Source organism: Felis catus, chromosome A2 (assembly GCF_018350175.1).
Source record: "Felis catus isolate Fca126 chromosome A2, F.catus_Fca126_mat1.0, whole genome shotgun sequence".
Classification (NCBI taxonomy): domain Eukaryota; kingdom Metazoa; phylum Chordata; class Mammalia; order Carnivora; family Felidae; genus Felis; species Felis catus.
In genome coordinates this window covers 13,581,935-13,608,223 of record NC_058369.1, presented here as the reverse complement: position 1 = coordinate 13,608,223, position 26,289 = coordinate 13,581,935, and the positions used below count along the sequence as shown (strand labels likewise).

Here is a 26,289-nt window from a genome sequence, read left to right as displayed (position 1 = left end):
TGGAGGATGAACACTTTGTTCACAGAGTGGTGCTTGGCTACAGGTGGTGCTCAGTGTAACCTCATCGTTGTCCCGTGGATGGAGATGCTATCTCAGGACCAGAAGAAAAGTGGCCCAGGTGGGGTCTGACGGGCAGTCTGCCTCCGGGACTGGAGTTAGAGCTACATTCTGTGCCATCGTCCTTTAAGGGCATTGACTTGGAGTCAGGATTTTCCAAGTACTCCCTGAAGACCTCTCCCTTCCCAACATCCTACTCTCCCATTTTGAGGAAACTAATGTTAAGAGAGATTGAGTAACTTGAGGTCACACAGCCTGAAGTTTTCGGGAGACTGCAGGGACATGCGGACCTCACCTCCAGAGCCTTGACTGCCAGGCCGCCTTCTTCCCCTGCCTGCTCTGGCCCGTGCTGTTGTGTGGGCAAAAGACCCTGGGTTTGGGGCTTCTGCTTCACTTGGGGCCTGGAGGGACCTAGGCACAGGGCAAGTCAAGCTGGTGGTCGTGTGTTGAGCGCCAGCTGTATACCCAGCCCTGCTAAGGAAGGCAGATGAATTGTCCCTGTTTTATAAATGGGGAAACAGGTGCAAAGAAGGAACAGCACATGCCCACAGTCCCTCTGCCATTGGAAGGATGGGACTCTTCCTTCTGATCACCCCGGCCGCCCACTTTTCAAGGCTTCAGGAGCTGCTTTGGGGGTTGGTTTTTAACCATGTGACCTCCTCTGGAGCACCACCCACCTTCAGGCAGACGTTTCAGGAGGGGGCCCGGGAGCGAGAAAGAGGCTGAAGCTGAGTTGGGGGTGTCTTGACACAGAGGGGGCCAAGAGCCATGTTTTAGGGGCAGAGCTTCACTCTTCAGGAGACGGAGTCCTCACTTGCCAATTTGCCACTGCGTGACCTCAACCAAGTCCTCTCCCCTTCTCCCCTCTACCTTCCGTGCTGTGAAATGGGTACGTTCATGCCCAGGTAACATCTCCCATATCACTTTGGGGGAAGAATAATAACGATACTCAAGTGTTTCCCGTGCAGCCCCCAATCTACAGAGAAGGGGAGGGCCAGGAGGTTGAGAGACGTGCCCGACACCCCCCTGAACTATTTTATTCCTAATCCTGACGTCAAATGTGTTGGGGGGTTTTCCCCACACCAACCAATTCGGTTTTCTAGACACCAGGTGCCCTGCAATTCGGTTCTGACACTACCTGGAGTTAGCACAGACTCCACAGGTGAAGGTCCTAGTCCCACAAGACCATCCCCGTTTAAGATGCCAGTTACGGGGCACCTGGGTGGCTTAGTCGCTCCCACTTGGGTCTGAATCTCACGGTTGGTGGGTTCAAGCCCCGCATCGGGCTCTGTGCTGACAGCTCAGAGCCTGGAGCCTGCTTCGGATCCTGTATCTCCCTTCCTCCTTGCCCCTCCCCTGCTCATGCCCTGTCTCTCAAAAATGAGTAACCATGGGGGCGCCTGCCTGGGTGGCGCAGTCGGTTAAGCGTCTGACTTCAGCCAGGTCACGATCTCGCGGTCCGTGAGTTCGAGCCCCGCGTCGGGCTCTGGGCTGATGGCTCAGAGCCTGGAGCCTGTTTCCGATTCTGTGTCTCCCTCTCTCTCTGCCCCTCGCCTATTCATGCTCTGTCTCTGTCCCAAAAATAAATAAACGTTGAAAAAAAATTAAAAAAAAAATGAGTAACCATAAAAAAAAAAAAAAAGATGCCAGGTGCAAGCCCCAAGTTGTCACCTGGGACATCTGAGCAACCAGCTAGAAACCAAGGGTTTCCATGACCCCCACCCCAGTTTTTATAACTTGCCAGAACAGCTCAAAGAGCCTAGGAAAGTGCTTTATTTACTATTACTGGACTATTTTAAAGGATACAACTCAGGAAGAGCCAGGTGGAGATATACAGGGCAAGATACAAGGGGAAGGGGGGTGGAGTTTCCACGCCCTCTGTGTGTGCCGCCCTCCCGGTACCTCCGCGTGGTCACCAACTAAAAAGCTCTCTGAACCCCAGTGGTCTTTTTCCATAGGCATGATGGTTAGATCATTGACCTTTGGTGATTAGTTCAATCTCCAGCCCCTCCTCCCTCCCAGGAGGTCTGGCAGGTGGGGCTGAAAGTTCCAACCCTCTAATGCCTTGGTCTTTCTGGGGACCAGCCCCCATCCTGAAGCTATCTGTTAGTCCCCAGCCATCACTCATCTTTTAGTTTACAAAAGACACTTATCACCCTCAGAGATTCCGAGAGTTTCAGGAGAAGAGTGCCAGGGACCAGGGACGAAGGCCAAGTATATCTTACTGTATCCCGTCCCTGCTAGATGGCAGAGCAGGGGCTAGAACCCTAGACTCTTGCGTGGCTCCCAGGAGCCTTGGGTCTAAGAGGAGGCCCTATGTTTTCACCAGCATGTGACAGGGGGGCTTTGTTGGAAACCACAGATCTGACCCCATACTTGAAACCTTTCTGGAAAAAAAAGTCCTTGAGTGCATCTGGCCCTGGAGAGGTCAGTGTCTCTCCAGGCACCCCCCCCCCCCCAAACTACTTCTTTCTTTTCTGGCCTCAGGGCCTTTGCACAGCTGGGAGCCTGATAACACTTCTTCCCTCAGCTACCCAGCTGGCCTTGGAAGCTGTTCCCCAGCAACCCCCAGGGAAGCGAGGCAGAGGCTGCTGGGCCGGGCTGTGTGGCTTTGGCAGGACCCTGCTGAGCCGAGGCCAAGGTGTGTGTCAGCCCCAGCCCCGGCCAGCAGTGTGATTCACACCGGGCATCAGCCCAGCCCCAGGAGGTGAATGGGGACGGTGGCCTCACTTTCCCCTTCAGGACTGTGGCTCAGAGTCAATACCCGGTTTTGCCAGGCCCGTATGGGGACCCCAAGGGACCTTGGGCCTAGCTTCACTCTAAGGAGCCCCTATCCTCAGAGCCAGACACAGACAATCCCTGGCCTTTTACAACAGCAGTGTCTTCTTTGCTCTGGACCCCTCTTATGGCTCCCCAGAACCTTCTTGATAAAACCCAAACTCCGTACTCCTCTCTGACTCCTCCCTATTCAGTTGTCGTCCACCTCTGGCCCTCTTCTCCCTTGCCTCCAACCACATCAGCCGCCACGTTCCCTAACCATGCCTAACTTCTTCCGCCTCAGGGCCTTTGCCCAAGCTGTGTTCTCCACCTGGGATGCCCTTCCCCCAGCTCTCCTGTGACTAACCCCTTCTCCTCTGGGACTCAGCCCATCCACCCCCTCTTTGATTCCTTCCTAGCAGTTTCACACCCCCAAGTTATTTGAGTTGTTTGTGTCCCCAGACCCAGATGAGGTCCCACTACAAACTTAGGTGCTCAACAAATGCCCAAGGTATGTGAGACTGAGTCTGCCTTGAGACACGTGTAGGGGAAGAATTCGGGCTCCCCTCTGTGCTCAGAGCTCTAATTTTCTGTTCAGGACAGGCAGGAAATATGTGGAAACCCTCAGCCCTGATCTAGGTACTGCCCCCACACTGGGTCTGCCTTCTAGAACCCCTTTTCCCCAGGAGGAGCTGGTGGGGATTGGCTGGAACTTGGCTGTGAGTCACAAAGCCATTGTGGTACCAGGGCCCCAAGGCTGGCCATTCGGGCTGGTCGGTTCAGCTTCAAGGGCAGGTGAGTGGGGCTGGTGGAGGGTTTGGGGGGGGGGTAACACGGAGACTGGGCTGTTCTCCCCTGGCCTCCAGCATCCTCAGAGTCCCCTTGGACTCTCCAGGCCACTCCAAGAAGTGGGTCAGCTTTTCAGTCCCTCAGACCAGGGGCGCTCGGCGCCCCCCAAAACCTGATGGTGGGTTTGTCTGCCTGGGGTCCCAGCCTGGAGAGCCTATCACGTTTCTTGGGAGGCCGGGAAAGTGGTCTTAGCTTGCATGACAGGGAAACTGAGGCTCAGAGGGGTTTACTCAAAATTTCCAAGCCAGCTCAGCTTACATGTCTGGGGGCCCCTTTCCTTTTTCCTGTCTCCTCTCACTCTGTTGTCTGTTCACTCATTTTGATTGAGCTCACTGAAAGGGCTGACCCATATGGCTGATGAAACCCCAGACTCTGGGATAGGCCGTTTCAGATCCTGAAGCTGCTCTCTCCAAGTTCTGAAGCTTGGGCTTCATCCATCCATCTATCTATCCATCCATTCATCCATCCATCCGTCCATCCATCCATCCATGCATCTATCCATAAACATCTGTTGAGCACCTATTGTATGTACTATTCTAGGCACTGGGGGTTCAACAGCAAAAAAAATAGGCAGACATCCCTACCCATGGGCAGCTCATAGTTAATTGGTGGGGAGGCAAATCAGAAATAACAAAGAAATAAGAAATGTGGTATATTGGCTTCTCCGGGCCTCAGGTTTCTCCTCTGTGAAATGGGGACAATGACTGTACCCACCTCCAGGAGAACCAGCCTCGGGCCCATTTGCCGTTATGATTCAGTTCACACTGATGCTTGTCCTGAAATGGGTCCAGCCTGTCCTGGGGCTGGGGTGAACACCGGGCTGGGGCAGGACATTCAAGCCATTACATAGGTGACGCTACAACATTCATTGTGAAAGGAGGCAGCGCGTGGGTCTTTGAAAACAAATCTATTTCGATCATCTCTGTCTTAGAGTGTTTGGTCTATTATATCAATTACTGATATGGTTGAATTTAAGTCTTCTGTTGATGGGCCTTTGGACGGTTTCTGGTTTGGGGTGAGTGTAATGAACACGTGGACCTCTTGAGTGTAAATGTCAGGGTGGAATTGATGAATCGCCTTCAAGATACCGACAGTTTCCCCAAGTGGTCATGCTGTGTCCATCTTTTAAATTTGAGCCCTTTTTGTGGATCTGGACACCTTTCTGATGGCTGGATTGCATACCGCTGTATGAACGTTCTGAGTAAATTAAAACAATTTTTTTAATGTTTATTTATTTTTGAGAGAAAGCGAGCGAGCAGGAGAGGGGCAGAGAGAGAGGGAGACACAGAATCCGAAGCGGGCTCCAGGCTCCGAGCTGTCAGCACAGAGCCCAAGGCGGGGCTCGAACCCACGAACCGTGAGATCATGACCTGAGCCGAAGTCGGACGCTTAATCACCTGAGCCACCCAGGCCCCCTTGTTCTGTGTAATTTAAGCCGCCTCCTGTTGATAAGCATTTGGGTGGTTTTCAGTTTTTACTCTTCTTCAACAATACAGTGATGAACATCCTTGAACATCTTCCTTTATGCACTTGTAACTGACCCCCTAGGAATCACCTTTTTGGTTCTCTCTAACTGTTTTGCTTATATGTACAAAATAACATTAGGGGCTCCTGGGTGGCTCAGTCAGTTAAGTGTCCAACTCTTGATTTCAGCTCAGGTCACGATCTCACAGTCATTAGATTGAGCCCTGGGTCACGCTCTGTGCTGAGAGCATGGAGCCTGCTTGGGATTCTCTCTGTCCCCCTCTGCCCCTCCCCTGCTCGCACGCACTCTTTCTCTCTCCGTCTCTCAAGATAAACAAACATTAAAAAACCCCGAATAACACTAGAATGAACTTCTCTGTACATTCATCTTTGTGGAATGAAAAGTCTTTGATTTTTGTTTTGAGATGCTAGGGTTTGGGGATTTTGTTTGTCTGCTTTTTAACATTTCTTCTCATGTTGGTCTTGAGGTCAGAGCCAGCCCAGGGCAGTGTTGCTGCACGTTGCATGAGATGAAGGGCTGAATGAAGGCTGCTTCCTCTTACAAGTTGGCTTCTGAGATTGCACCTTCTCCTCCTGCTCCTTCGCCAACTCTATGGCCCTTCAAGGTATGTAGATGGCTGGGAAAAGAAATCTGGCTGCTCCCACCAGATGGCAGGGATGTGAGGGGGCTTCTGCCAGACAAGTGTATTGTGCTCCAGGTTACGCATCAGGGCTGCTTGGCAATATCCCAACTCCCTCTGAACCAAGGTACTTCTGAAAACCGCAGTCACCCCCTCGTCCTTCTACTCATCCTTCCATCTGTCATTGATCTACCCATCATCTATGACTCACCCACCATCTATTCTCTGATCCATCCAGCCATCAGTCTACCTCCCGTTCATTGATCTCTTCAATTCCTTCAGTTCTCTTCATTCATACGCCCATTTATCTACTCAGATTTCATCCATCCACTACTCATTCATCTACCCATCCGTCCATTCCTCCCTCCTTCTCTCTCCCCTCCCATCCATCCATCCATCCATCCATCCATCCATGTGTCCATTTCCTTATTTGTTGATCTGTTGATCAATTCATTCATCAATTTCATTTACCGATTTATTCTTCCACACAACCCTTTATCCATCTTTCCAACCCACTCGCCATTCATTTATCCAGATTTATCCCTTCCGTATCTAGTCATTCGTCCACCTATCTGCCCAACTTCCAGTCCACTCAACCACTCATTTATTAATGTAGCCACCCACCCAACACTCACCTGCTCGCAGCCTGAAACCAGGCCCTGTGACCGAGATGGGGACTCAGAAATGACTCAGACTTGGTTCTAGCCTTCTAGGAATTCATAGTAAATGGGGAGAGGCAAAAAATAACACACACACACACACACACACCCCAGAAATTTTCCAAAATAGTGTGATCAGTGCTATATTCACACTATGTTCCAGATATAAAGGAAGTTCAAAAAGCAAGAAGGTGGTTGGACATTTAACCGAGCGGGTGCACTGTGCCAGCATTGAAGTGGCCACAGGATGATGAGGGAGACATAGGTACCAAAGGCCACCGCGGTAGGTGGCCAGGAGAAAGAGGGCTTGCAAAGGAGAGGAGGAAGATCGTGAGGCGCCAAGAACAGGAAGAGGTAGGTCCTGGAGTGCTTGCTGCAGCAAGGAGACCTCTTGCCTGCCTGACCCCACTCCCTGACCACCTACCTCCTTGCCACCCTTCACAGGCAGAGCTGACCTGCTCAAGAAGAAAGACAATGCAGCAAGCAACGCAGCCCCAGTTATCACCCAATGGGCAGAGCTTGTACCAGCCCCAGTCCGACCCCAATCTCCAAGACAAAGCACGGACACTGCGTCCAAAACCTCAGCATGAGCCACTTGGTTCCAAGGAGAGCCTTCCGCAAGATCTGGACAAGGACAAGAAGGCGACTCATCACATCCCACGCCTCCGGGCTGTGGTTGAGAGCCAGGCCTTCAAGAACATCCTGGTAGATGAGATGGACATGATGCTGTCCCGTGCAGCCACCCTCATCCAAGCCAACTGGAGAGGCTACCGGCTCCGGCAAAAGCTGATCTCCCAGATGACGGCAGCCAAGGCCATCCAGGAGGCCTGGCGACACTTCAACACCAAGCGTCTCCTCCGGTCTGGCAAGTCGGTGGAGAAAAAAGTGAGCGTGGAGGAGGGGGACATCCCTTACCACCCCCCCCAGCAGGTGCGGTTCCAGCATCCAGGAGAGAGCAAGTCCCCTCTGGCTCAGCCCATCATGGTGAGCAAAGAGACCCAGTTCCCTTCCTCCGACAGCCTGGCTGCCTGCACCCACCAGCTGGTCCTCCTGCAGACCCAGAGTACTCCACAGCCGGGCATACGGGTCCCTTGTACCATTGGAGGCCCCAACGTCACCTTCCTACCACACCAGACCGTGGCCATCAGACTTCCATGTCCAGTGAGCCTAGATGCAAAGTGCCGCCCATGCCTGCTGACAAGAACCGTCAGAAATTCCTGCCTTGTCCATGTAGAAGGGGACACAGTGAAGACCAAGCAAGGAACTGCCAGAGCCAGCAAGTCAGGAGCCTCCGGGCCACCACCACCTGTCAGGTCTGCCCCGGCAGTTCACGGATCACTCAAGACCCAGACCCAGGACCACATGGAAGCAGAGGTCTTCAAAGCCCCACCCCAGACAGGCCCAGCACCTGTGATAACCAAGACCCCGCCCCAGCCGTGTGTAGTGCCCACGGGAACAGTAGCCAAGGCCCCACCCCAGATGTACCCAGCGGCCCGGATGACCAAGACCCCAACCCCGATGTACCCAGCAGCCGCGATGACCAAGACCCCACTCCAGTCTTGCCTGGCAGCCATGATGAACAAGACCCCACCCCAGCCATGCTCGACGCCCACGGCAACAATAACCAAGACCCCACCCCAGATGTACCAGGTAGGCCCGGTGGCCAAGGCCTCACCCCAGACATGCCCGGTGGCTGCAGTGGCTAAGACTTCACCCCAGACATTCCAGCCAGCCACAGTGACCAAGACTCCATTACAGTCTTGCTTGGCAGCCATGGTGAACAAGACCCCACCCCAGCCATCCCCAGCAGCCCCGGTATCCAAGACCCCAAGCCAGATGCGAGCGACAGCCTCGATAACCAACCCTTCACCCCAGACACGACCGGCAGCCATGATGGCCAAGATCTCACCACAGATATGCCTGTTAGCCTCAATGATCAAGCCCCCAACCCAGACGCGCCCTGTGGCCGCAATGACCAAGACTCCGCCCCAGACATGCCCGGTGCCGGCGGTGGCCAAGACACCTCCCCAGACCCGTCTGGCGGCCATGGTCACCAAAACCCCAGCCCAATTCCGCTCGGTGGCTGCCATCATCAGGACCCTGTGCCTGCCACCTCCAACAGCTGGAAATTTGAAGTCTTCACCTCCAGCGGCAGCAGCAGCCGGAGTTCCCAACACCTCATCCCCCACGTATCTGAACGGACCAAAGGCCAAGGCTGTGGTGGATGCAAAGCAGACAACAGGGATGGTCAAGATCTCATCCCACTCATCCTTGCCTGAGGGAAAGGTCAAATACTTTCCCCCACCACATCTGGGGGCTGGGACTCCCAAGGCTCCAGCCAGGCCTCCTTTAGAAGCTGAAAAACTCAAGACCTTCTCCCAGAAACAGGTGAAAACGGAAACAGTATCCAACACCAGTCTGGCCGTTGAAACGCCCAGGGCTTCGCCATGGGCAAAAGTGACTGAGGACAGGAACAAGTCCTCATTACAGACACACCTGAGGACCGATGTCATGAAGGTTCAATCCCAGGCGTATGTGCCTGTAGAAACAGCTGTGGTCCTACCCCGGGGCGAGCCGGCCACACGTCCGGCCAAGGCCGCGGGAACATGTCTGGCCAAAGCTCTGCCCCAGGAACGGCTGGCCACATGTTCAACCACAGCCTCGTCCCAGGGACAGCTGCTTGCTGAATTGACCGCGACTCTGCCCCAGGCACATCTGGGCCCATGTCCGTCCAAGGCCCTGTCCCAGGCACGTCCATCTGCCAAGCTGACCAAGACCCCATCCTTTGCACATCTGGGCACATGTCTGACCAAAGCACAGTCCCAGGCACATCTGGCCACAGGAGCAGTAAAGGTCCAATCTCAAGCACATCTGCCTACCGGGCTGACCAAGGTGCACTCCCAGGCCCAGCTGGTCACAGAAGCAGCCAAGTGCCTCTATGGAACCCACCAACCTGCTGAGCTCAGCAGCAAGACCCGGTCGCAGCCGCTCTTGGCTGGGTTCAGGGCCTCCTCCCAGCCTTGTCATCACGTTGGTGCCCTTGGCACTCTGCCCCGAGCCAAGCCAGAGGACAGACTGACCCGGATCCAGCCCCACAGCCACGCACAGGGCAAAGCCACCCAGGGCCCATGCCAGGGGTCCTCCGAGACCCAGAGCATGCTGATGCCCCTGTCGGCATCTGCCAGACACCCCACGTGCAACATTGAATCCTGGGGTGACAGTGGAGCTACCCGGGCCCAGCCGTCGATGGCCGGCCCAGCCACACCCTGCCAGGAAGAGCTGGCAGCCTCCCAGCTCGCCTCCCTGTGTGCCGAGCTGGCCGCCGAGCTGGGCTCCCAGGAGGACCTCCGTGCCCTGCTGGCGAAAGCCCTCTCCCAGGGGCAAGTGAGGGCAGCCCTGAACCAGGCCCTGACAAAGAAAGTCCTGGGTGCCACGATGACCAAGGCCCTGCCCCAGGGCATGCTGGGCACAGCGCTGATGAAAGTGCTATCCTGGGGTGAGCTGGGCATTGCCCTGTCCTGCACCCTGACCCCCACCGAGCTCCGGGCAAAACTCGCTAAGGCCAAGCAGGGCAAACTGGCGGGCGTGCTCAGCAAGGCGCTGACGGAGGAGGAGTGGGCAGCGCTGAGCCAGGCCCTGTGTCAGGGGGAGCTAGGCGCGGTCCTGAGCCAGTCTTTGTCTCAGGCAGCCCTGAGGACCGGAGTCGTCCTCCCCAAGGCCACCTCGCAAACAGCAGGAAGCAGGATGACTATGATGCCGACCCCAGTGGAGGTGGGGAGCCCATCAGCTGCGTGGGGGCCCACCCTAGGCCTCGTGAGACCACAGCCCAGCAAGGTCAGGGTTCCCCAGGATGGGGCCTGGGAGGGCTTCTTCACAGGCAGGCCTGCTGGGTTCTTAGCAGAGATGGGGGATGGGGCCATGCTCGGGGGGTCACCCTGCTCGTCGGTGGTCTCCATGGGTGCCTCCCTAACTAGTAGAGTGATCACCACTGTTCATCAGTACCTCCTAATTGCTGCCCTGGACCCCACTCCATCACGGGAGAGGGGGCCCAGCAGGGACTCCTCCTCAAACCTGTATCTGAATCCTGAGGTCAGTGAGGAAACTGTGTGCCTCCCCCCAGCGGCCGGTGAATTGGCATCGGATCTCAACCCCGTGGAGAGCGACACGGGCCCCGATTTGCCCAGGCCACCCCTCCTGCAGCTGCCCCCCCGTCTGTGGCAGCCGCTCATTGTCAACGGTGTGGGCCCAAGCACCAGCCAGCCGTCAGTGGCCGGTGGCACAGCCCAGAGCTCCCATAAGCCACATGTCAGCAGGGTGGCCCCACATCCGTGGGCCTCGTCGAGGGAGGGCAGGGTGGCCCCGGCTATGCCTCCCCGCACTGTGGGTGGCGGGAAGGCCTCCCACTCCCACCGGTGTGTCGCTGCCTATGGGGGATCCGTTTGTTGGTGTCGGCCCTCCGGGGTCAACAAGGTGCCCCCCGGCGTATACCGGTCATCGGCTACCAAAGTTCCACGACAGCCATCTGTGGTCCGTGAGGACGCCGTGCAGAAAACTCAGTCCTCAAATCACAAACGGGCCTCCCCGGACCCTAGGGAGAGAATCGGCAAGGCGACCTCAGGTCCACGGAGGGCTGCCACTGTGAGCAAAGCACCCCTAGCCCAACCACAGACTCCCGAGGCCTGTGACATAAGCCTAGGTCTCTTGCCTGGCTCCGCGGCTCCCGGTCATCGCTGGGCACTCAAGACTCAGGTAGATCCCAGTGTGTTCCAAGCGTCCCCAGGCAGTAGGTTGGCACACCCCCTGCCCGGTACAGCCATCCCTCGGCAGGAGAGGAAGCGGACCGAGGGTACCACTTCCCGTGGGCACTGCCCACGGGAGCAAGTGACTGGCCGTATACTCAATGAACTGGTGGCCGGTTTGCCACAGGGTCTGGACAATGACCTGTCCGGAAGCCTGTCCCCAGACTCCACAGACTGTGGCCCGAATGTGAGTAATTCCCAGAGCTCATTGCCCAGCTGTAGTTCACTCAGCCTTTCCACCATGTCTGTGACCAGTCTGACTGCTATCGACCTGGCGGAGGAGGAGTCCTTGGAGGCCAGCTTGGATAGGGACATCCGGGTAGATGCCCTCCTCTCTGGAGAGGCCGAGGGGGGGCCTCAGGGGCCTGGAGACAGGGAAGAAACTAGGGAGGTGAGCTGGCCACACACGACTCCAAACCTCCACCACCCTCCCTCTGCGGGTTCAGAGCCGATGCCCATTCTGCACCACAGCTCAGTGTCCGGTCATGTGACCTTGAGTGTCCACTGGGGCTCAGATGATCCGGATGAGAGGGATGTGTCTTCAGGCCAAAGCTCCATGGATCTGAAGAAGAGCTTGTCCCGGAAATCCTATAGAACAGGACTGACCAGAAGTGTGTCTTTGGGTAATGTGGCCCCTACCGTGTATCAGCAGCCCTCTGGGGCCAGTAGATTAACCTCAAGCCTCTCCCTGCCATCAGTAGCAGATAACATGGCTCCAAACCCGCAACAGCCATTTAAAGTCAGTAGGGTCACCCCCAGCCTATCTGAATCGTCTATGACTACTAAGGTCACCCCCAGCCTAGCCCAGCCATCTGTGACAGGTGGGGTGGCCCCCAACATGGACCAGGCATCTGTGGCCAGTAGGGTGACTCCCAATCTAGCCCAGCCATCTGTGACAGGTGGGGTGGCCCCCAACATAGACCAGGCATCTGTGACTGGTAAGGTGGCCCCCAGCCTAGCCCAGCCATCTGGGACCAGTGGGGTGGCTCCCAATTTAGCCCAGGCGTCTGTGACCAGTAGCGTGGCCCCCAGCCTAGCTCAGCCGTCTGTGACCGGTGGGGTGGCCCCCAGCCTATCCGAGGCATCTGTGACCAGTGGGGTGGCTCCCAGCCTAGCCCAGCCATCTGTGACTGGTGGGACAGCTTCCAACTTAGCCCAGGCATCTGTGACCAGTAACGTGGCCCCCAGCCTAGCCCAGCCATCTATTACTAGTGGGGTGGCCCTCAACCTAGCCCAACCATCTGTGACTGGTGCCGTGGCCCCCGAACTAGCCCAGCCATCTGTGATTGGTAGGGTGGCCCCCATACTAGCCCAGCTATCTGTGACTAGTGGGACAGCTCCCAACTTAGCCCAGGCATCAGTGATCAGTGTCGTGGCCCCCAGCCTGGCCCAGTCATCTGTGACTAGTGTGGTGGCCCCCAACCTAGCCTGGCCATCTTTGACTAGTGTGGTGGCCCCCAACCTAGCCCAGGCATCCATGACCGGTGGGGTGGCCCCCAGTCTAGCCCAGCCATCCGTGACTGGTGGGGTGGCCCCCAGCCTAGCCCAGCCACCTGTGACCAGTGGGGTGGCTCCCAATCTAACCCAACCATCTGTGACTGGTGCCATGGCCCCCAACCTAGCCCAGCCATCTATGACTGGTAGGGTGGTCCCCAGACTAGCCCAGCCATCCGTGACCAGTGGAGTGGCCCCAAATCTAGCCCAGGCATCAGTGATCAGTGGGGTGGCCCCCAGCCTAGCCCAGCCATCTGTGACCAGTGGGGTGTCCCCCAACCTAGCCCAGCCATCTATGACTAGTGCCGTGGCCCCCAACATATCCTGGTCATCTGTGACTAGTATGGTGGCCCCCAACCTAGCCCAGGCATCTTTGACCAGTGGGGTAGCCCCCAGCCTAGCCCGGCCATCCACGACCAGTGGGGTGGCCCCCAGCCTAGCCCAGCCACCTGTGACCAGTGTGGTGACCCCCAGCCTAGCCCAGCCATCTGTGACTGGTAGGGTGGCTTCGAACCTAGCCCAGCCATCTATGACTAGTGTGATGGCCCCCAGCCTAGCCCAGCCATCCGTGACCAGTGGAGTGGCCCCAAATCTAGCCCAGGCATCAGTGATCAGTGGGGTGGCCCCCAGCCTAGCCCAGCCATCTGTGACCAGTGGGGTGTCCCCCAACCTAGCCCAGCCATCTATGACTAGTGCCGTGGCCCCCAACATATCCTGGTCATCTGTGACTAGTATGGTGGCCCCCAACCTAGCCCAGGCATCTTTGACCAGTGGGGTAGCCCCCAGCCTAGCCCGGCCATCCATGACCAGTGGGGTGGCCCCCAGCCTAGCCCAGCCACCTGTGACCAGTGTGGTGACCCCCAGCCTAGCCCAGCCATCTGTGACTGGTAGGGTGGCTTCGAACCTAGCCCAGCCATCTATGACTAGTGTGATGGCCCCCAGCCTAGCCCAGCCATCTGTGACCAGTGGAGTGGCCCCCAACCTAGCCCAGCCACCTGTGACCAGTGTGGTGACCTCCAGCCTAGCCCAGCCATCTGTGACCAGAGGGATGGCCCCCAACCTAATGCAGGCATCTGTGACCAGTAGGGTGGTCCCCAGCCTAACACAGCTACCTGTGACTGGTGGGATGGCCCCCAGCCTTGCCTGGCCATCTGTGACCAGTGGGATGGCCCCCAACCTAATGCAGGCATCTGTGACCGGTAGAATGGCCCCCAGCCTAACACTGCTACCTATGACTGGTGGGGTGGCCCCCAGCCTAGCCCAGCCACCTGTGACCAGTGTGGTGACCTCCAGCCTAACCCAGCCATCTGTGACTGGTAGGGTGGCCCCCAACCTAGCCCAGCCATCTATGACTAGTGTGATGGCCCCCAGCCTAGCCCAGCCATCTGTGACCAGTGTGGTGACCTCCAGCCTAGCCCAGCCATCTGTGACTGGTAGGGTGGCCCCCAACCTAGCCCAGCCATCTATGACTAGTGTGATGGTCCCCAGCTTAGCCCAGCCATCTGTGACCAGTGGAGTGGCCCTCAACCTAGCCCAGCCACCTGTGACCAGTGTGGTGACCTCCAGCCTAGCCCAGCCATCTGTGACCAGTGGGATGGCCCCCAACCTAATGCAGGCATCTGTGACCAGTAGGGTGGTCCCCAGCCTAACACCGCTACCTATGACTGGTGGGGTGGCCCCCAGCCTAGCCCAGCCATCTGTGACCAGTGGGGTGGCCCCCAGCCTAGCCCAGGCACCTGTGGCTACTAGGGAGCCCCTCAGCCTATTCCAACCATCTGTAATGAGTGGTACGAGCTGTGCAGTTGGTCAGTCAAGTCGGCCCCCTAAAGTGGGTTCAAATCTACCATCATCAAGGGTGAATGCCGTGGCCCCGAGTCGGCGTCATCCATCGGTCGTGACTGAAGTCCCCCCGAGTGCATCATATCCATCTGGGACCAGCAGCATGGGTCAAGGTCTGAGCCAGCCATCTGTGACCCCTGGGGTGGACCCATGTCAAGATCCTGTAATGGTTAGTGGGGTGGCCTCACACCCCCAGGCCCCTGAGTTCAGTGAGGTGTCCCTTGAATGTCATCAGCCATTCAGTGTCAGGGGGAGGTGCCCAAGTAGGACTGCACATTCTGCTGTTGCTGTTTCAGCCCCAAACCTCTACCAGGTGCCTGTGGCTAGTGGAGAGGACTCTTGTCTAGACCAGGGAGCCGGTATATCTCCGGGGGCTCTGTTCAGGGGCATGGCTACCAGCATGTCCCCAGGTGCCATGGCTGCCGGCATGTTCCCAAATATGTCTCGGGGGACCCTGGCTGCTGGTATGTTCCTAAGTGTGTGTCCGGGACCTGTGTGTCCAGGCATCGCAGGGAGTGTGTGCCAGAGAAGTGCGGTAACTGGTGTGGGCCCAGACCAGTTTCAGGTGGCCAGTGGGACCCCCACTGCATCCCCGGGCTCTGTGGCAGGTGTCCCTTTGGTTCGTGAACAAGCCTCAGAGGCGGGTCCTGGTTTCTCCCGGGCTTCAGTGCCCAACAGACAGGGTAGGAGTCCATTCAAGTTTTCCCAGGCCAGCGTGGCCCCCAATATTTCTCCGGTCAATGTCGATCTCCCAACACCTTTGAACCACCAGCATTCTTCTGTGTCCACAATTGTGGCACCAGGTTACCAACAAGCAAACACTGTCAGCCAGGAGCCTGTGATGGGCACAGACAATGGCCTGGTGCCAGGTGCTGTAGCCAATAGGATGGCCACAGCTATGGCCCCAGGTGCTGTGGCCAGTGGTGTGGCCCCCAGCCTTCCTCCTGGGTCTGTGATCAGAGGTGTGGGCCAAAGCCTGCCTCCGGGGCCCGTGATCAGTGACGTGCTTCCCCACCTTCCACCAGGTTATGTGGTCAGTGGTGTAGCTCAAACCCTTCCCCCAGGGTCTGTGATCTATGGTATCAGCCATAGCCTTCCCCCAGGATCCGTGATCAGGGGCATGGGCCAGGGTCTTCCTCCAGATCCCATGGCCAGTGCTGTGGCCCAGAGCTTTCCTCTGGGTTCTGTGGCCAGTGGCATGACCAGGACCCTGTGTCCAGGTTCTGTGGCCCCCAGTCTGATTGCAGCGTCTGGGGCTGGTGGGATGAGGCAAAGCCTCCCTGTAAGATGCGCAGTTAGTTTCACTGCTCCGAGCCTTGTCCCAGGTTCAGTGGCGAGTGAGGTGGCCCCAAATGTCTCCCCTGAGTCTGTGGCCTCTATTATGGTTCCAGCATCTATGGCTGGGGGACTGAATGGGGGCCTGGTTCTGGGGTCCAGGGCTAGCGCAGCTGGCCTGCCCTCCACAGTCGGAAATGTGGCCCAGAGCCTTCCCCAGGGGTCCATGCTGATCAGGATCACTCCCCGTCCTTACTACGGATCCCTGGCTGGGGAAGGGTCTATAGCCCCCTTCCAAGCATCCCGTGCCATTGGCCTGGCTCAACTTCATCCCCGGGCTGGGGAAGCTAGTGGCACAACCTGGAGGGTGCACCAAAGGCCCACGGTTCTACAAAGAGCCTCACAGTTGAGCCACGCTCTTGGGATGATGCCATTTGAGACCACAGATGACCAGGTCATGATGAAGCCAGAGGACCTGGAGAAGGCTCTGTCCCAGGCGTCCGAATCCAGTGGGGAGTCCATAGTCCTCGAGGAAACCCCGTGGATGCCCCATAGCCTCCCATCAACTGACATCAACCACAGCCTCCAGGTCCTTCCCAACGGTCAAAAGCCATTGTTGGAGGAGGTGGTTCCCAGTGAAACCAAGTCGCTGACCAGTGGCATGGCCCCTGTCCCTCCCCAGGCCCTGAGTATTGCCAAGCACTGGAGGGCAGGTGGCGTCACTGCAGCTCTGCAGCAGGGGTCAGCAACCACTTGGGGGGCCCCCAGTTCCCACTTTGTGACAACTAGCAGGGTCCCCAGTGTGTACATGGAGTCTGTCAGAGCTACCGGGGCCCCTTTGGCTCATCAACGGGCAACAGCGGCTCATGGGTCCCAGAGCCCCTCGGTGGATCTCATTGTGCCTCAGAACCCCTTCGTGGATCACGTGCCCCAGAGCCACGCCCACGAGGCGGGGGCTTCTACCATAGTCACAGGGTCACCCAAGCTGGCCCATGGCAGCACTATAACATCCAGTTTGCACCCAGGGTCGGTAGCTGGGATGGGGACCCCCAAGACTTCCCAGAGGTCAGGGGCCGCCAGGGTGGCCTCACATGTGCCGCTTTATCCGCCCAGGGTGAGTGGGGTGGCATCTGGTGGGTTCCAGACAGAAGCTGTCCCCAGAACACACGAGAAGCCAGCGTCTGGGGATCCGGCTCAGACCAGCCGCAAATTTCTTGGCTCTAGAAAATCCTATAGGTCCGTGCCTGGTAGTCTTGTGTCGGAAATGCTAGATGATAAGGTAGCCAGGATCGTGCCCTCACGTGACGTGCGAGAGCAGGCCCACAGGTCCTCACGGCAAAGTCCCGAACACCTCCCGGCTACGCCACCAGCCATAACACCCATCACGCGTACTGAGGCGACACATGACATGGGCATCCCTGGGCTGCACCCAGAGTTTCGGAGGGTGTCTCTGGGCTATGAGTCTTCACCTGGCGGTTCCCGGAGGCCCCTTTTAATCCAGGAGCCAACATGGGGGTCTCGGGATTTCCAGAGCGCTGTGGCTCCTACAGATAGTCCTAGGGCACTCCTGACTCCCGCTGTACTCCAGGGCCCCGCGGACGCCGTCAGAGCTGGTGGCCAAGCGCGGAACTCTGCCGTCCCCAGTGGAGCCGTCGGGCCCGTGGACGGCGCAGTGACCCCTGGTGGCCCGTGGGAGCCGGCCAGGGCTTCTGTGCCGGGGGACACTGTGGGCAGAGAGGCAGCGGTGAATCCCAGGCAGCCGGGGAAGCTGATGGCATCGATGCAGGTCGTGGAGAAGATAATCATCCGCGCTGTGGTCATTATCCAGGCGCGCACACGTGGCTACCTGGCACGCCGCGCCATCAAAGCGTGGCACCAGTGGGCCGTCATCATCCAGGCCGCCTGGCGTGGCTACCGTGTGCGGCGGGACCTGGCCCGGCTCTCCAGAGCTGCCACCGTCATCCAGGCCGTGTGGCGGGGCTTCTGTATCCGCCGGGGCCAAACCCCGCCAGCGTTGCTCCAGGGGGTGTGGGCCGAGATGGGCGGCAGGACCGGGTGGACCTCTGACCACCGCTGCTTCCAGTCCTGCCAGCCGCACGTCTGCCCCCTCTGCCAGTCCCTGAGTCCCAGGGCGGGGAGCCCGCCCAGTGTGGTGATGCTCGTGGGTTCCAGCCCCCGCACGTGCCACATGTGTGGCCACACCCTGCCTACTCGGGTGGTGCACGGCATGGGCCGGGGCGCCAGAGTCCAGGCAGGCGTCCCATGGGGCTCTGGCACCCAGACAATCCCCGGGAGCCCCCGGCAGTCCCGTCGCCAGAGTGAGGCAGCCGCGACCATCCAGTCGGCGTGGAGGGGCTTCAGCGCACGCCGCCAGCTGAGGCAGAAGCAGGTGGCAGCCAAGACGCTTCAAGCCACCTGGCGCGGCCATCACACTCGGGCCACCCTCACCACGGATGCGCTCTTGGGACCAGCAGCATGGGACGATCCGCAGTACATGCAGTGGCCGGGTGTCTAGGACATTGACCGACTGGTGGGGGGACACCAGGAGAGGGGCAATGTGGCTCTTAGGGTCTAGTGAATAAAGCCCTCCACAGCCTGAGTCTTGGTCCACCTGTGCTCGTGGGGGTGTCTTGGGTGTGGCTGGGGTGGGGGGGGAGGAATTGAGAGGCTCTGGAACATCTTGGATGGGAGGGGCCCCAAAGCTTCCAACCGTGCAGTCGGCACCTGGGTTCTGCAGCCGGGAGAGGGACCCTAAATCTTTTCTAGAGGTCAGGGCCGACAGGGTGGCCTCACATACGTCACCGTGTCTATCCGTGGCTAATGGAGGGGAGTCCAGTCAGTTCCAGATGGAAGCGGTCCCCAGCACATTCCAGAAGCCAGTGTCCGGGGACCCGGTCCAGAATGGCCACCATGAGTTCCCTGCCCCTAGAAAATCCTACGGGCGTATGCATGGGTGCCCCCTTCAGGAAATGCTAGGAGTTTCCAGCCACTTCCCGATTGGGGAAGTGTAGCCTGCCTTTCTCTCTCACCCCCAGTCTTGGTGAGAGAGCGAGCCAGACAGACCCACCCAGGCTGTTGGGGCAGGAACCGGGCAGAGAGAGAGAGTGAGGGGGCTGCCCCAGAGGGGGGCGGCCCGGACAGAGGAGGGGCGGGGCGGGGACAGCATGGATTTGGGGCCGCTACGGAGGGGGCCGCAGAGTTGAGGGGATAGGGAGAGTTGGACGGCTTCAGGGTCATGGTCCAGGTGGGGTTTGTAGGAGAGGCGGGGGGGTCCAGGTGGAGGCCCCACCTCTGCCCCACCTGTGCCCAGCCCCACGCGCCGCAGGCAGGGGGCGCGTGCGCGTGCGCGTGCGCGTGCCACACACCTGTGCCGAGCCCGCCTTTCGCCCTCCCTGCCCTGGAATGGCGGGCTCCCAGCTGCCCTCGCCACTTCTGCCGCTGTCTCTGGTGCTGCTGCTGGGGAATCCCTCCCTTGCCCCTGTCGCCTCTAGAGGTAAGAACAGGTGACAAGGAGGCCTGGCTTTGGGGAAGCTGGAGGGGGGGGGGGCGTATGGCTCAGGAACACACTTGGCTTCTGAATCCCTCCTTCAGACCACCCCCCCCCCCCAGCCTTCCCCCACCACGTGAAGGGCCGCCCCTCTCAGAAGCAAAGTGGGACGCTGCCACTCTGCTGATGATCTGAACCAGCAAGAGGCTGGTGGGGGCCTCCATACCCAGTTTGAGGTTCTGTTTCAAACCTCAGTTTCTTGTAGCCCCCAAGGGGAGAGGAGTGAGGGCCCCAGGGCCATAGTGGGGGGCACGTAAGGGCTCACTTCCTGGTCACTAAGCATTGATGGCTCCCAGGAGAGGTTCTTGGCGCCTGACTTGATTTCCTTCTGCCGCCCTGTAAGACGGTCCCCGGGCTGCAGAAGAGTTGAACCCGCAGCCCTCCCCCCCAGCCCTCCTTGTCCCACCGAGTCATGGCTCTCTCTGACCCATGCCCCGGCCTCAGCCCTAGAACGTCAAGAACGGAGGCCACCACGCCCGGGATTCCCACTGCGGGCAAGGGCTTCACTCCGAAGGCACCACATGTATCCCCCCTGCAGAGCTCAGGAAACTGAGGCTCAGGCGAGGCGAGTCTCCCAGCTGTGCCAGGCCCAGAGTAGAACCAGATGCCTTGGCTCTTGCCAGCCTCCTGGTCTAGGGCACTCCGGGCAAAGCAAACTCCCGGCACAGTGCCTGGATCCAATTTCACTTCACCTTCTGGTCAGCTCTCCGGCAGCTCAGGAGCACCTGTCTACTCTGTCCCCGGCACTCAGCAGAGCTTGTGTCGTCCTCCACCTCCTCTTTCAAGCACTGGTTTTCCTCGGTTGACTTTAAAACGTTCAGCTCCCTTGGGGCACCTGGGTGGCTTAGTCAGTTAAGGGTCCGACTCTTGAAGGGTCACGAGTTCAAGCCCGTCTCTTCCCCCCGCGCCCCCACCCCTTGGGCTCTTTGCTGCATGTGAAGCCTACTTAAAAAAAAAAAAAAGTTCAGCTCCCCAGAGTTCTGGCTTGGCTTGGGGTCCACTGTGGCCCTGAGTCATCTTCATTTCAGCAGAAATACCTAAAAAATGATGACAGGAAGCAGTTTGGGGAGGCTGGCCTCTTCATCCTTGACTCCTTGGTGGTCCTTAAGGGGCCCTCTTCCCACCTTCCCAGTCACCTTGGGCCAGGTTCCCAACCATTCTGAGCCTTAGTCCCCCATCTGTAAAATGGGAATGAAGTCAGGCCAGTGCACCATGCCTCTGCTAGACTTCTCTGGCATCCCACAGAGCCTGGGAGCCTGGACAGAGAATTAGGGGTGTGCGTGTTGACCCAGCCCCCTCTTGGCGCCTGAGGTTATTTCCGCATTTTTGCTGCCGGAGGTGAGGTGAGGGAGGAAGCACAAAGATTCGCCCGGGGCAGAGTAGGTAGGGTGGGGCAAGGAGCCGTTGATAAACGAGCTCACAAGCAGCTAAGGTGCCTAGCAGCCTGGAACTAGGAAGTCCTTGTGGGACGTGGCCCACAAAATATTCCCCCACCCTCATTCTAGCTCCTGGGCTCAGTGCCTGGGATGGGGTAGGAGCCAGGGAGTGGCTGGAACAGAGCAAGGTAATTTCCAGAGCCCCAAACCACGGATTGTTCCCAGAGCCAGAGACCTCAGAACCAACCTCTCATTTAAGACTCTGAGTTTAGCCTTGGGGACCTTCCAGGTACCTGATGAAGAAGATTAGGGCTGATCCTCCCCGGGGGCTTGGAGGTGGATCTGTGCACCTGACCACCCACTATGTGCCAAATCTGTGTGAGCGCTCAGAGGCTCGACTTACACTTTACAGAGGAAGAAACTGAGTCCCAGAAGGTTTAGAAGGGTTCCCCAGGGTCGCCTGGCTGGCTCAGTTGGTGGAGCATGAGACTCCTGGTCTCAGGGTGGTGATTTCAAGCCCCACATTGAGGATAGACTTAAGACAGAAAGAAAGAAAGAAAGAAAGAAAGAAAGAAAGAAAGAAAGAAAGAAAGAAAGAAAGAAAGAAAGAAAGAAAAAAAAGGAAGGAAGGAAGGAAAGAAAGGAAGAAAAGGAAAGAGGGAAGAAAGAAAGAAACAGAAAAGAAAGGAAGGAAGGAAGAAAGAAAGGAAAGGAAGGAGGGAAAGAAAGAAAAGAAGAGAAAAGAAAAGAAAAGAAAAAAGAGAAAGAGTTCCCCAGCTGGCTGGGTTGCAGCCATTCCCTATATACCGAGGCCTTCAGAGCCCCGACGCAAGAGTGGGGGCGGGGAGGGCCCCACCCGGGCTGTAACTTTGGCTGTAGAACTTCAGACAAGGGCGCCTCCCGCTTCCCACGGAGCACTCACGTGGTTCGCCAAGTCCTCCAGGTCTCCCGAGAGGCAGGTGTTTACCATCTGGGATAACGGGGAGGCCTCCGGAGAGGGGCTGGGCCTGAGGCCACACCCCCTTGTCCCTAACCATCCCCTCCCTGCCCCCTCAGTGAGTTTTCCCTCCAGTGTTATTTTTTTTTTCCGTGCTCTTGGCGAGCAGGACGGAGAACCGAGCTTCCCAGCTTCGGCTCCTCGAGCTCAGTGGAAACCACCGGCCGCTACTATCCACGGCAGCACCTCGAGTGTAGCGGCAGACTTGTTAAGAGGCAAAATTCGGCAGGAATAAATCCGAAGACCTAAACGGCTTTATTAATGATTCATGAATTGGGCAGCGTCCCATCTTAGCAGATAGAAAGGAGCTCCGGGGAGCTGTACAAAATAGAAGGCTTTTATAGGCAGAAGGGGGGGGAAGAGAAAGGCAGTTCCCAGCAAAGAGTGGATTGTTTCAGGCAAGTTTACCTTCCTTTGCGAGAAAGCAGAGGAGGGGCATCTAGGAGACAGATTATCTCACAAGTGCTGACCAGCTAATTCCAGATTGACGGGGTAAAGGTCCCACTCCTGGGCGGGGCGGAAACTGCGATTAGATTAGGTATTAAGTCTTGGTTTGTTGATACGGGGCTTAGCACAAGTGACTCCATTTTGGGCGTGTTTCTCTTTTTACAGACTCCAACGTCCAGGTCCGCATCCCTATTTCAAAGCCCGACTCCTCAAATTCAGGGGCAACCCCCACCAGCTCCACAAATCCGGGGTTGGAGCCCATCTCCTCCCCACAACCAGAAACGGCCACCCACCCCAGTTCTGGCTCCCCGGGTTCAGAGCTTACCCCTACCTCCCACTCGAGCCCCCCGAGCTCCCCCACCTTGACCTTGCATTGGAGCTCCACTTCTCCCAGCTCGAGACCAGAGCCCTCTTCCATGCCCTCAGCCAGCACTGACGGGACCTCTGTGTCCTCTGGCTCCGGTGAGTACTGGAGGTTTGGGGGTTGGGGAAATGGTTGGGGGTAGCAGGCTGCAGTTCTGGGATTAGCCACCAGGGAGAGACACAGACCTGAGAATGTGTGGAGAAGGGCTTCTCCCCACTCTACCGGGTATCACCTAAAGCCGCTCAGACCTTCTTTCTTCTATGCACATTTATTAAGCACCTAGTGTGTATCAGGTCCTGTGAGACACAACTTTGTTGGGAGACAGGTTATAAGTAAATTCTTGATTTGTTTATAAAAGAACAAGATAAGCACAATAAGGGGTCAGAATATGAATACAAGTGTATTGAAATTTGTTTTAAACTTTTAACTGTTAAGTAATCTCTGCCCCCAGTGTGGGGCTCAAACTCACGACCCGGAGATCAAGAGTCCCGTACTAGGATTGACATTTTTAGTTTTTAAAAATGTATTTATTTTGAGAAAGAGAGGAGGAGCAGGGAGAGGGGCAGAGAGAGAGAGGGAGAGAGAGAGAGAATCCTAGCAGGCTCTGTGCTGTCAGCCCAGAGCCCGATGTGGGGCTTGAACTCACAAACCATGAGATCATGACCTGAGCCAAAATCAAGAGTCAGATGCTTAACCGACTGAGCCATCCAGGTACCCCTAGGATTGAATTTAAAAAAAAAATTTTTTTTCTTTTTTAACATTTATTTATTTTTGAGAGACAGAGTGTGAGGCGGGGGGGGGCAGAGAGAAAGAGAGAGAGAGAGAGCGAGACACAGAATCCAAAGCAGGCTCCAGCCTCCGAGCTGTCAGCACAGAGCCCGACGCGGGGCTTGACCTCATGACCTGTGAGATTATCACCTGAGCGGAAGTCGGACGCTCAACCGACTGAGCCACCCAGGCGCCCCTAGGATTGAAATTTTTAAAGAACAGTTAGCAAATGTCTCAGTTTAAAGGAGGTGAAGGAGGCAGTCACACAGGTATCTAGCCGGAGAGCAGCCCGGGTAGCTGGCACGGCCCATGAAAAGGTCCTGAGGTAGGACTGTGCCTGGCGCATCTGAGGGCCAGTGACAGGGTTGGGACCGACCGAGTGAGTGGGGTGGATGAGTGGGGATACTGGTGGCAGCAGGGAGGGTAGGGTAGTTGCAGAGCATGGCCAGACAGGGCCCTGGGGGTTCAGTAGAAGCCAAGCATTTCTAGGGGGTCTAGAAAAAAAAAAACCCGTCATTCAGAACAGTGTGTTGTCTCAAATGTCCAAAGAACAGCGTGACACAAAGTGTAATGACCTGTCTGAAGTCCTAGGATGGAAACCAGCCTCACAAAGGCTCAAATTTTGCAGGCATCATCAGAACGTCGCTGCATTTGGGAACAGAATCCTAGATTTGCTTTTTCTCACTTGGCAAGAACTCCTGAGAGTCCCCAACGAGGGCAGCAAAAAACACAGAGCACTGAATGAGTTCCTTATAGACAAATGATTTTCAAAAGGGAAAGGAGAAAATCGTGCTTTAAAAAAAGTTACAGGGGCGCCTGCGTGGCTCAGTTGGTTGAGCGTCCAACTTCCGCTCAGGTCACGATCTCATGGTTTGGGAGTTCGAGCCCCACGTCTGGCTCTGTGCTGACAGTTCAGAGCCCGCGGCCTGTTTCAGATTCTGTGTCTCCCTCTTTCTCTGCCCCTCCCCTGCTCACGCTCTGTCTCTCTCTCTCTTAAAAATAAATGAGCATTAAAAACATTGTTAAAAAACTATATTAAAAAAAAAAAAAAGTTACAGCAGCAGGGCGCCTGGGTGGCTCAGTCGGTTGAGCGTCCGACTCTTGATGTGTGCTCCGGTCATGGGTCTCTCAGTTTGAGAGTTCAAGCCCCCAGTCGGGCTCTGCGCTGACAGTGCAGAGCCTGCTTGGGGTTCTCTTTCTCTCTCTCTCTCTCTGCCCCTCCCACGCGCTCTCTCTCTCAAAATAAATAAATAAATTTAAAAGAAAGTCGCAGCAGCAACAGGAGAGGGAAGTGAACACGGCTTCCTGGAAGGGATGTAGAAACACCCGGTGGGTGTTTCAGCCTTGGGAGGGGTGGGGTCCAGGGCTGACTCAGGCCTCCTCCCCTCAGCTCCAGGGGACACTGGGGCCCCCGAGTTGCACAGGAACCCAGGCGTGGTGGTGGCTGTGTGTCTGCTGGTGTCCGTCTTGCTCATCGGGTCTGTGCTAATGGCTGTGAGGCGTGGCCACCGTGGTGTGTCTGAGTTCTAGAAGCTGAATGAGATGTCCACGGTGAGGTGGGGGCTGGGCTGGAGGGATTGCCCTCCCAAGTCCCTGCTGCAGACCCTGCTCGTGCCTGAACGTTCTCTCGTGTGTGTTCCTCCCCCAGGAGACAGCGAGCCAAAGGTCCTCCTTTGCCCATCACCCACCAGAGTGATCTCCGTGGGGCCAAGGGAGAAGGGGGCTTGGACGGGGTAGAGCACCTGGGGAGGGGCTAGGCTTGCCAGAATAAAGCCTTTGTGTTCCTCTGTGGCCTCCCGAGTCATGGACTGCTGTGACAAACGCTTCTGAGTGTCTGCTATGTGCTGGGGTCATAGTGGGGACCATTTCTCCACCCTCGTGGGGCCCACAGTCTCAAATATGGGGACAGACAATAGCCAGGGAATCAAATGACATCACTTCAGGCGGCGAAGAGGGTCACGGAGTCACAGACTGGGGTTGTGGCCGAATCACAAGGGCCCTTGCGTCCAGGTTTCCTGAGAGGGCGGTGAGGGGTGGTGGGAAGGAGCCACCCTGGAGAAAGCTGGGAGGGGATCCCAGGAAACAGGCACAGCAAATGCAAATGTCCTGCGGTAGGAAGAACTCGCGACGTTTGGGAAACAACACGGAAGTAAGTGAAGTTGGAGTAGGATAAGGGAGACGCGAGTGGGGGGCCGCGCTGGCTGTGCGAAGGAGTGTGTGTCTTAGAATGGAAAGATTTTACCAGCTCAGACCAGCTTTACATCACGGGGGAGTTTCCAGCCAGGAAGTTCCAGAATCTAGTAGGTCCTGCTTCCAGGCTTGAGGCGGACAAAGCAGCAGGGGGAGAAGGCTCTCCAGGAGGCAGGCACGGCCTGTGCAAAGGCTTGGGGGCAGGAAGACACCAGAAGCACACAGAAAACATGGAGGCACAATGGCTCCCCCACCTCGGCCCTGCTTCCTGAGCCTGGGCCCCACTCTCTCCTCCCATTGTGCAGGAGGGAAAACGGTCCAGGGAGCGGCAGGCCTGGGGCTGGGACCTTTGGTGGGTCAGTGGGTTCTTCCTGCTCCCACCGACCCCATCCCCGGGACTATCCGGGCTTCTCTAGCCAGAGTGGGATATGGAGGCTCCAGGCTATGCCTTGGCCAGGACTCCGGCCTGGAGCTGCCCCCTCAAGGCTGGGTTTACCCTTCTGTGAAATGGGTGGTGACAGAGGTGGGAGGTCAAGGTCACACAGCATGGGGGGGGGGGGTGAAGCCTGCCCCGGGGACAGGGTCATGCTCTAGTGATTTTTGGGGGCAGAGGGACGGCAGGGCCTCCCCGGCAGGCGGCTGTTCTGGTGACACATTAACCTGCAGTAGCTCAAGAGGTGACAGCACCACACAAACCCCTTTCCTCTGGCCACAGCCCCTCCCACCCAACCCCAGGGTGGGGGGGGGGGGTGCTGGTTCCACTGAA

The 26,289-nt window shown here is 57.4% G+C and overlaps 2 protein-coding genes across 6 annotated transcripts; both read left to right on the top strand.

The window, feature by feature from the left end:
- Window positions 1-1,629: 1,629 nt before the first annotated feature.
- IQCN (IQ motif containing N) lies at window positions 1,630-18,433 on the top strand. Of its 5 annotated transcripts, none has more exons than XM_045048362.1 (4): window positions 1,644-3,609; window positions 5,616-5,753; window positions 6,872-11,413; window positions 17,423-18,433. In XM_045048362.1, exons 2-4 carry the CDS (start codon window positions 5,670-5,672, stop codon window positions 18,347-18,349), a joined length of 5,553 nt encoding a protein of 1,850 aa, XP_044904297.1. In that variant the 5' UTR covers window positions 1,644-3,609; window positions 5,616-5,669; the 3' UTR covers window positions 18,350-18,433. The 5 variants fall into 5 exon arrangements, with proteins under 5 accessions (XP_044904285.1, XP_044904279.1, XP_044904297.1 ...); XM_011290750.4 differs by having other exon boundaries at window positions 1,651-3,609; window positions 6,872-10,261; XM_045048350.1 differs by having other exon boundaries at window positions 1,630-3,609; window positions 5,621-5,753; window positions 6,872-18,433.
- A 687-nt stretch (window positions 18,434-19,120) lies between these two features.
- Window positions 19,121-25,124, top strand: LOC109494881 (pectinesterase inhibitor 10-like). Its single transcript, XM_023247461.2, has 4 exons — window positions 19,121-19,327; window positions 22,367-22,663; window positions 24,724-24,884; window positions 24,982-25,124. Exons 1-3 carry the CDS (start codon window positions 19,237-19,239, stop codon window positions 24,861-24,863), a joined length of 528 nt encoding a protein of 175 aa, XP_023103229.2. The 5' UTR covers window positions 19,121-19,236; the 3' UTR covers window positions 24,864-24,884; window positions 24,982-25,124.
- The last annotated feature ends 1,165 nt before the right edge of the window (window positions 25,125-26,289 follow it).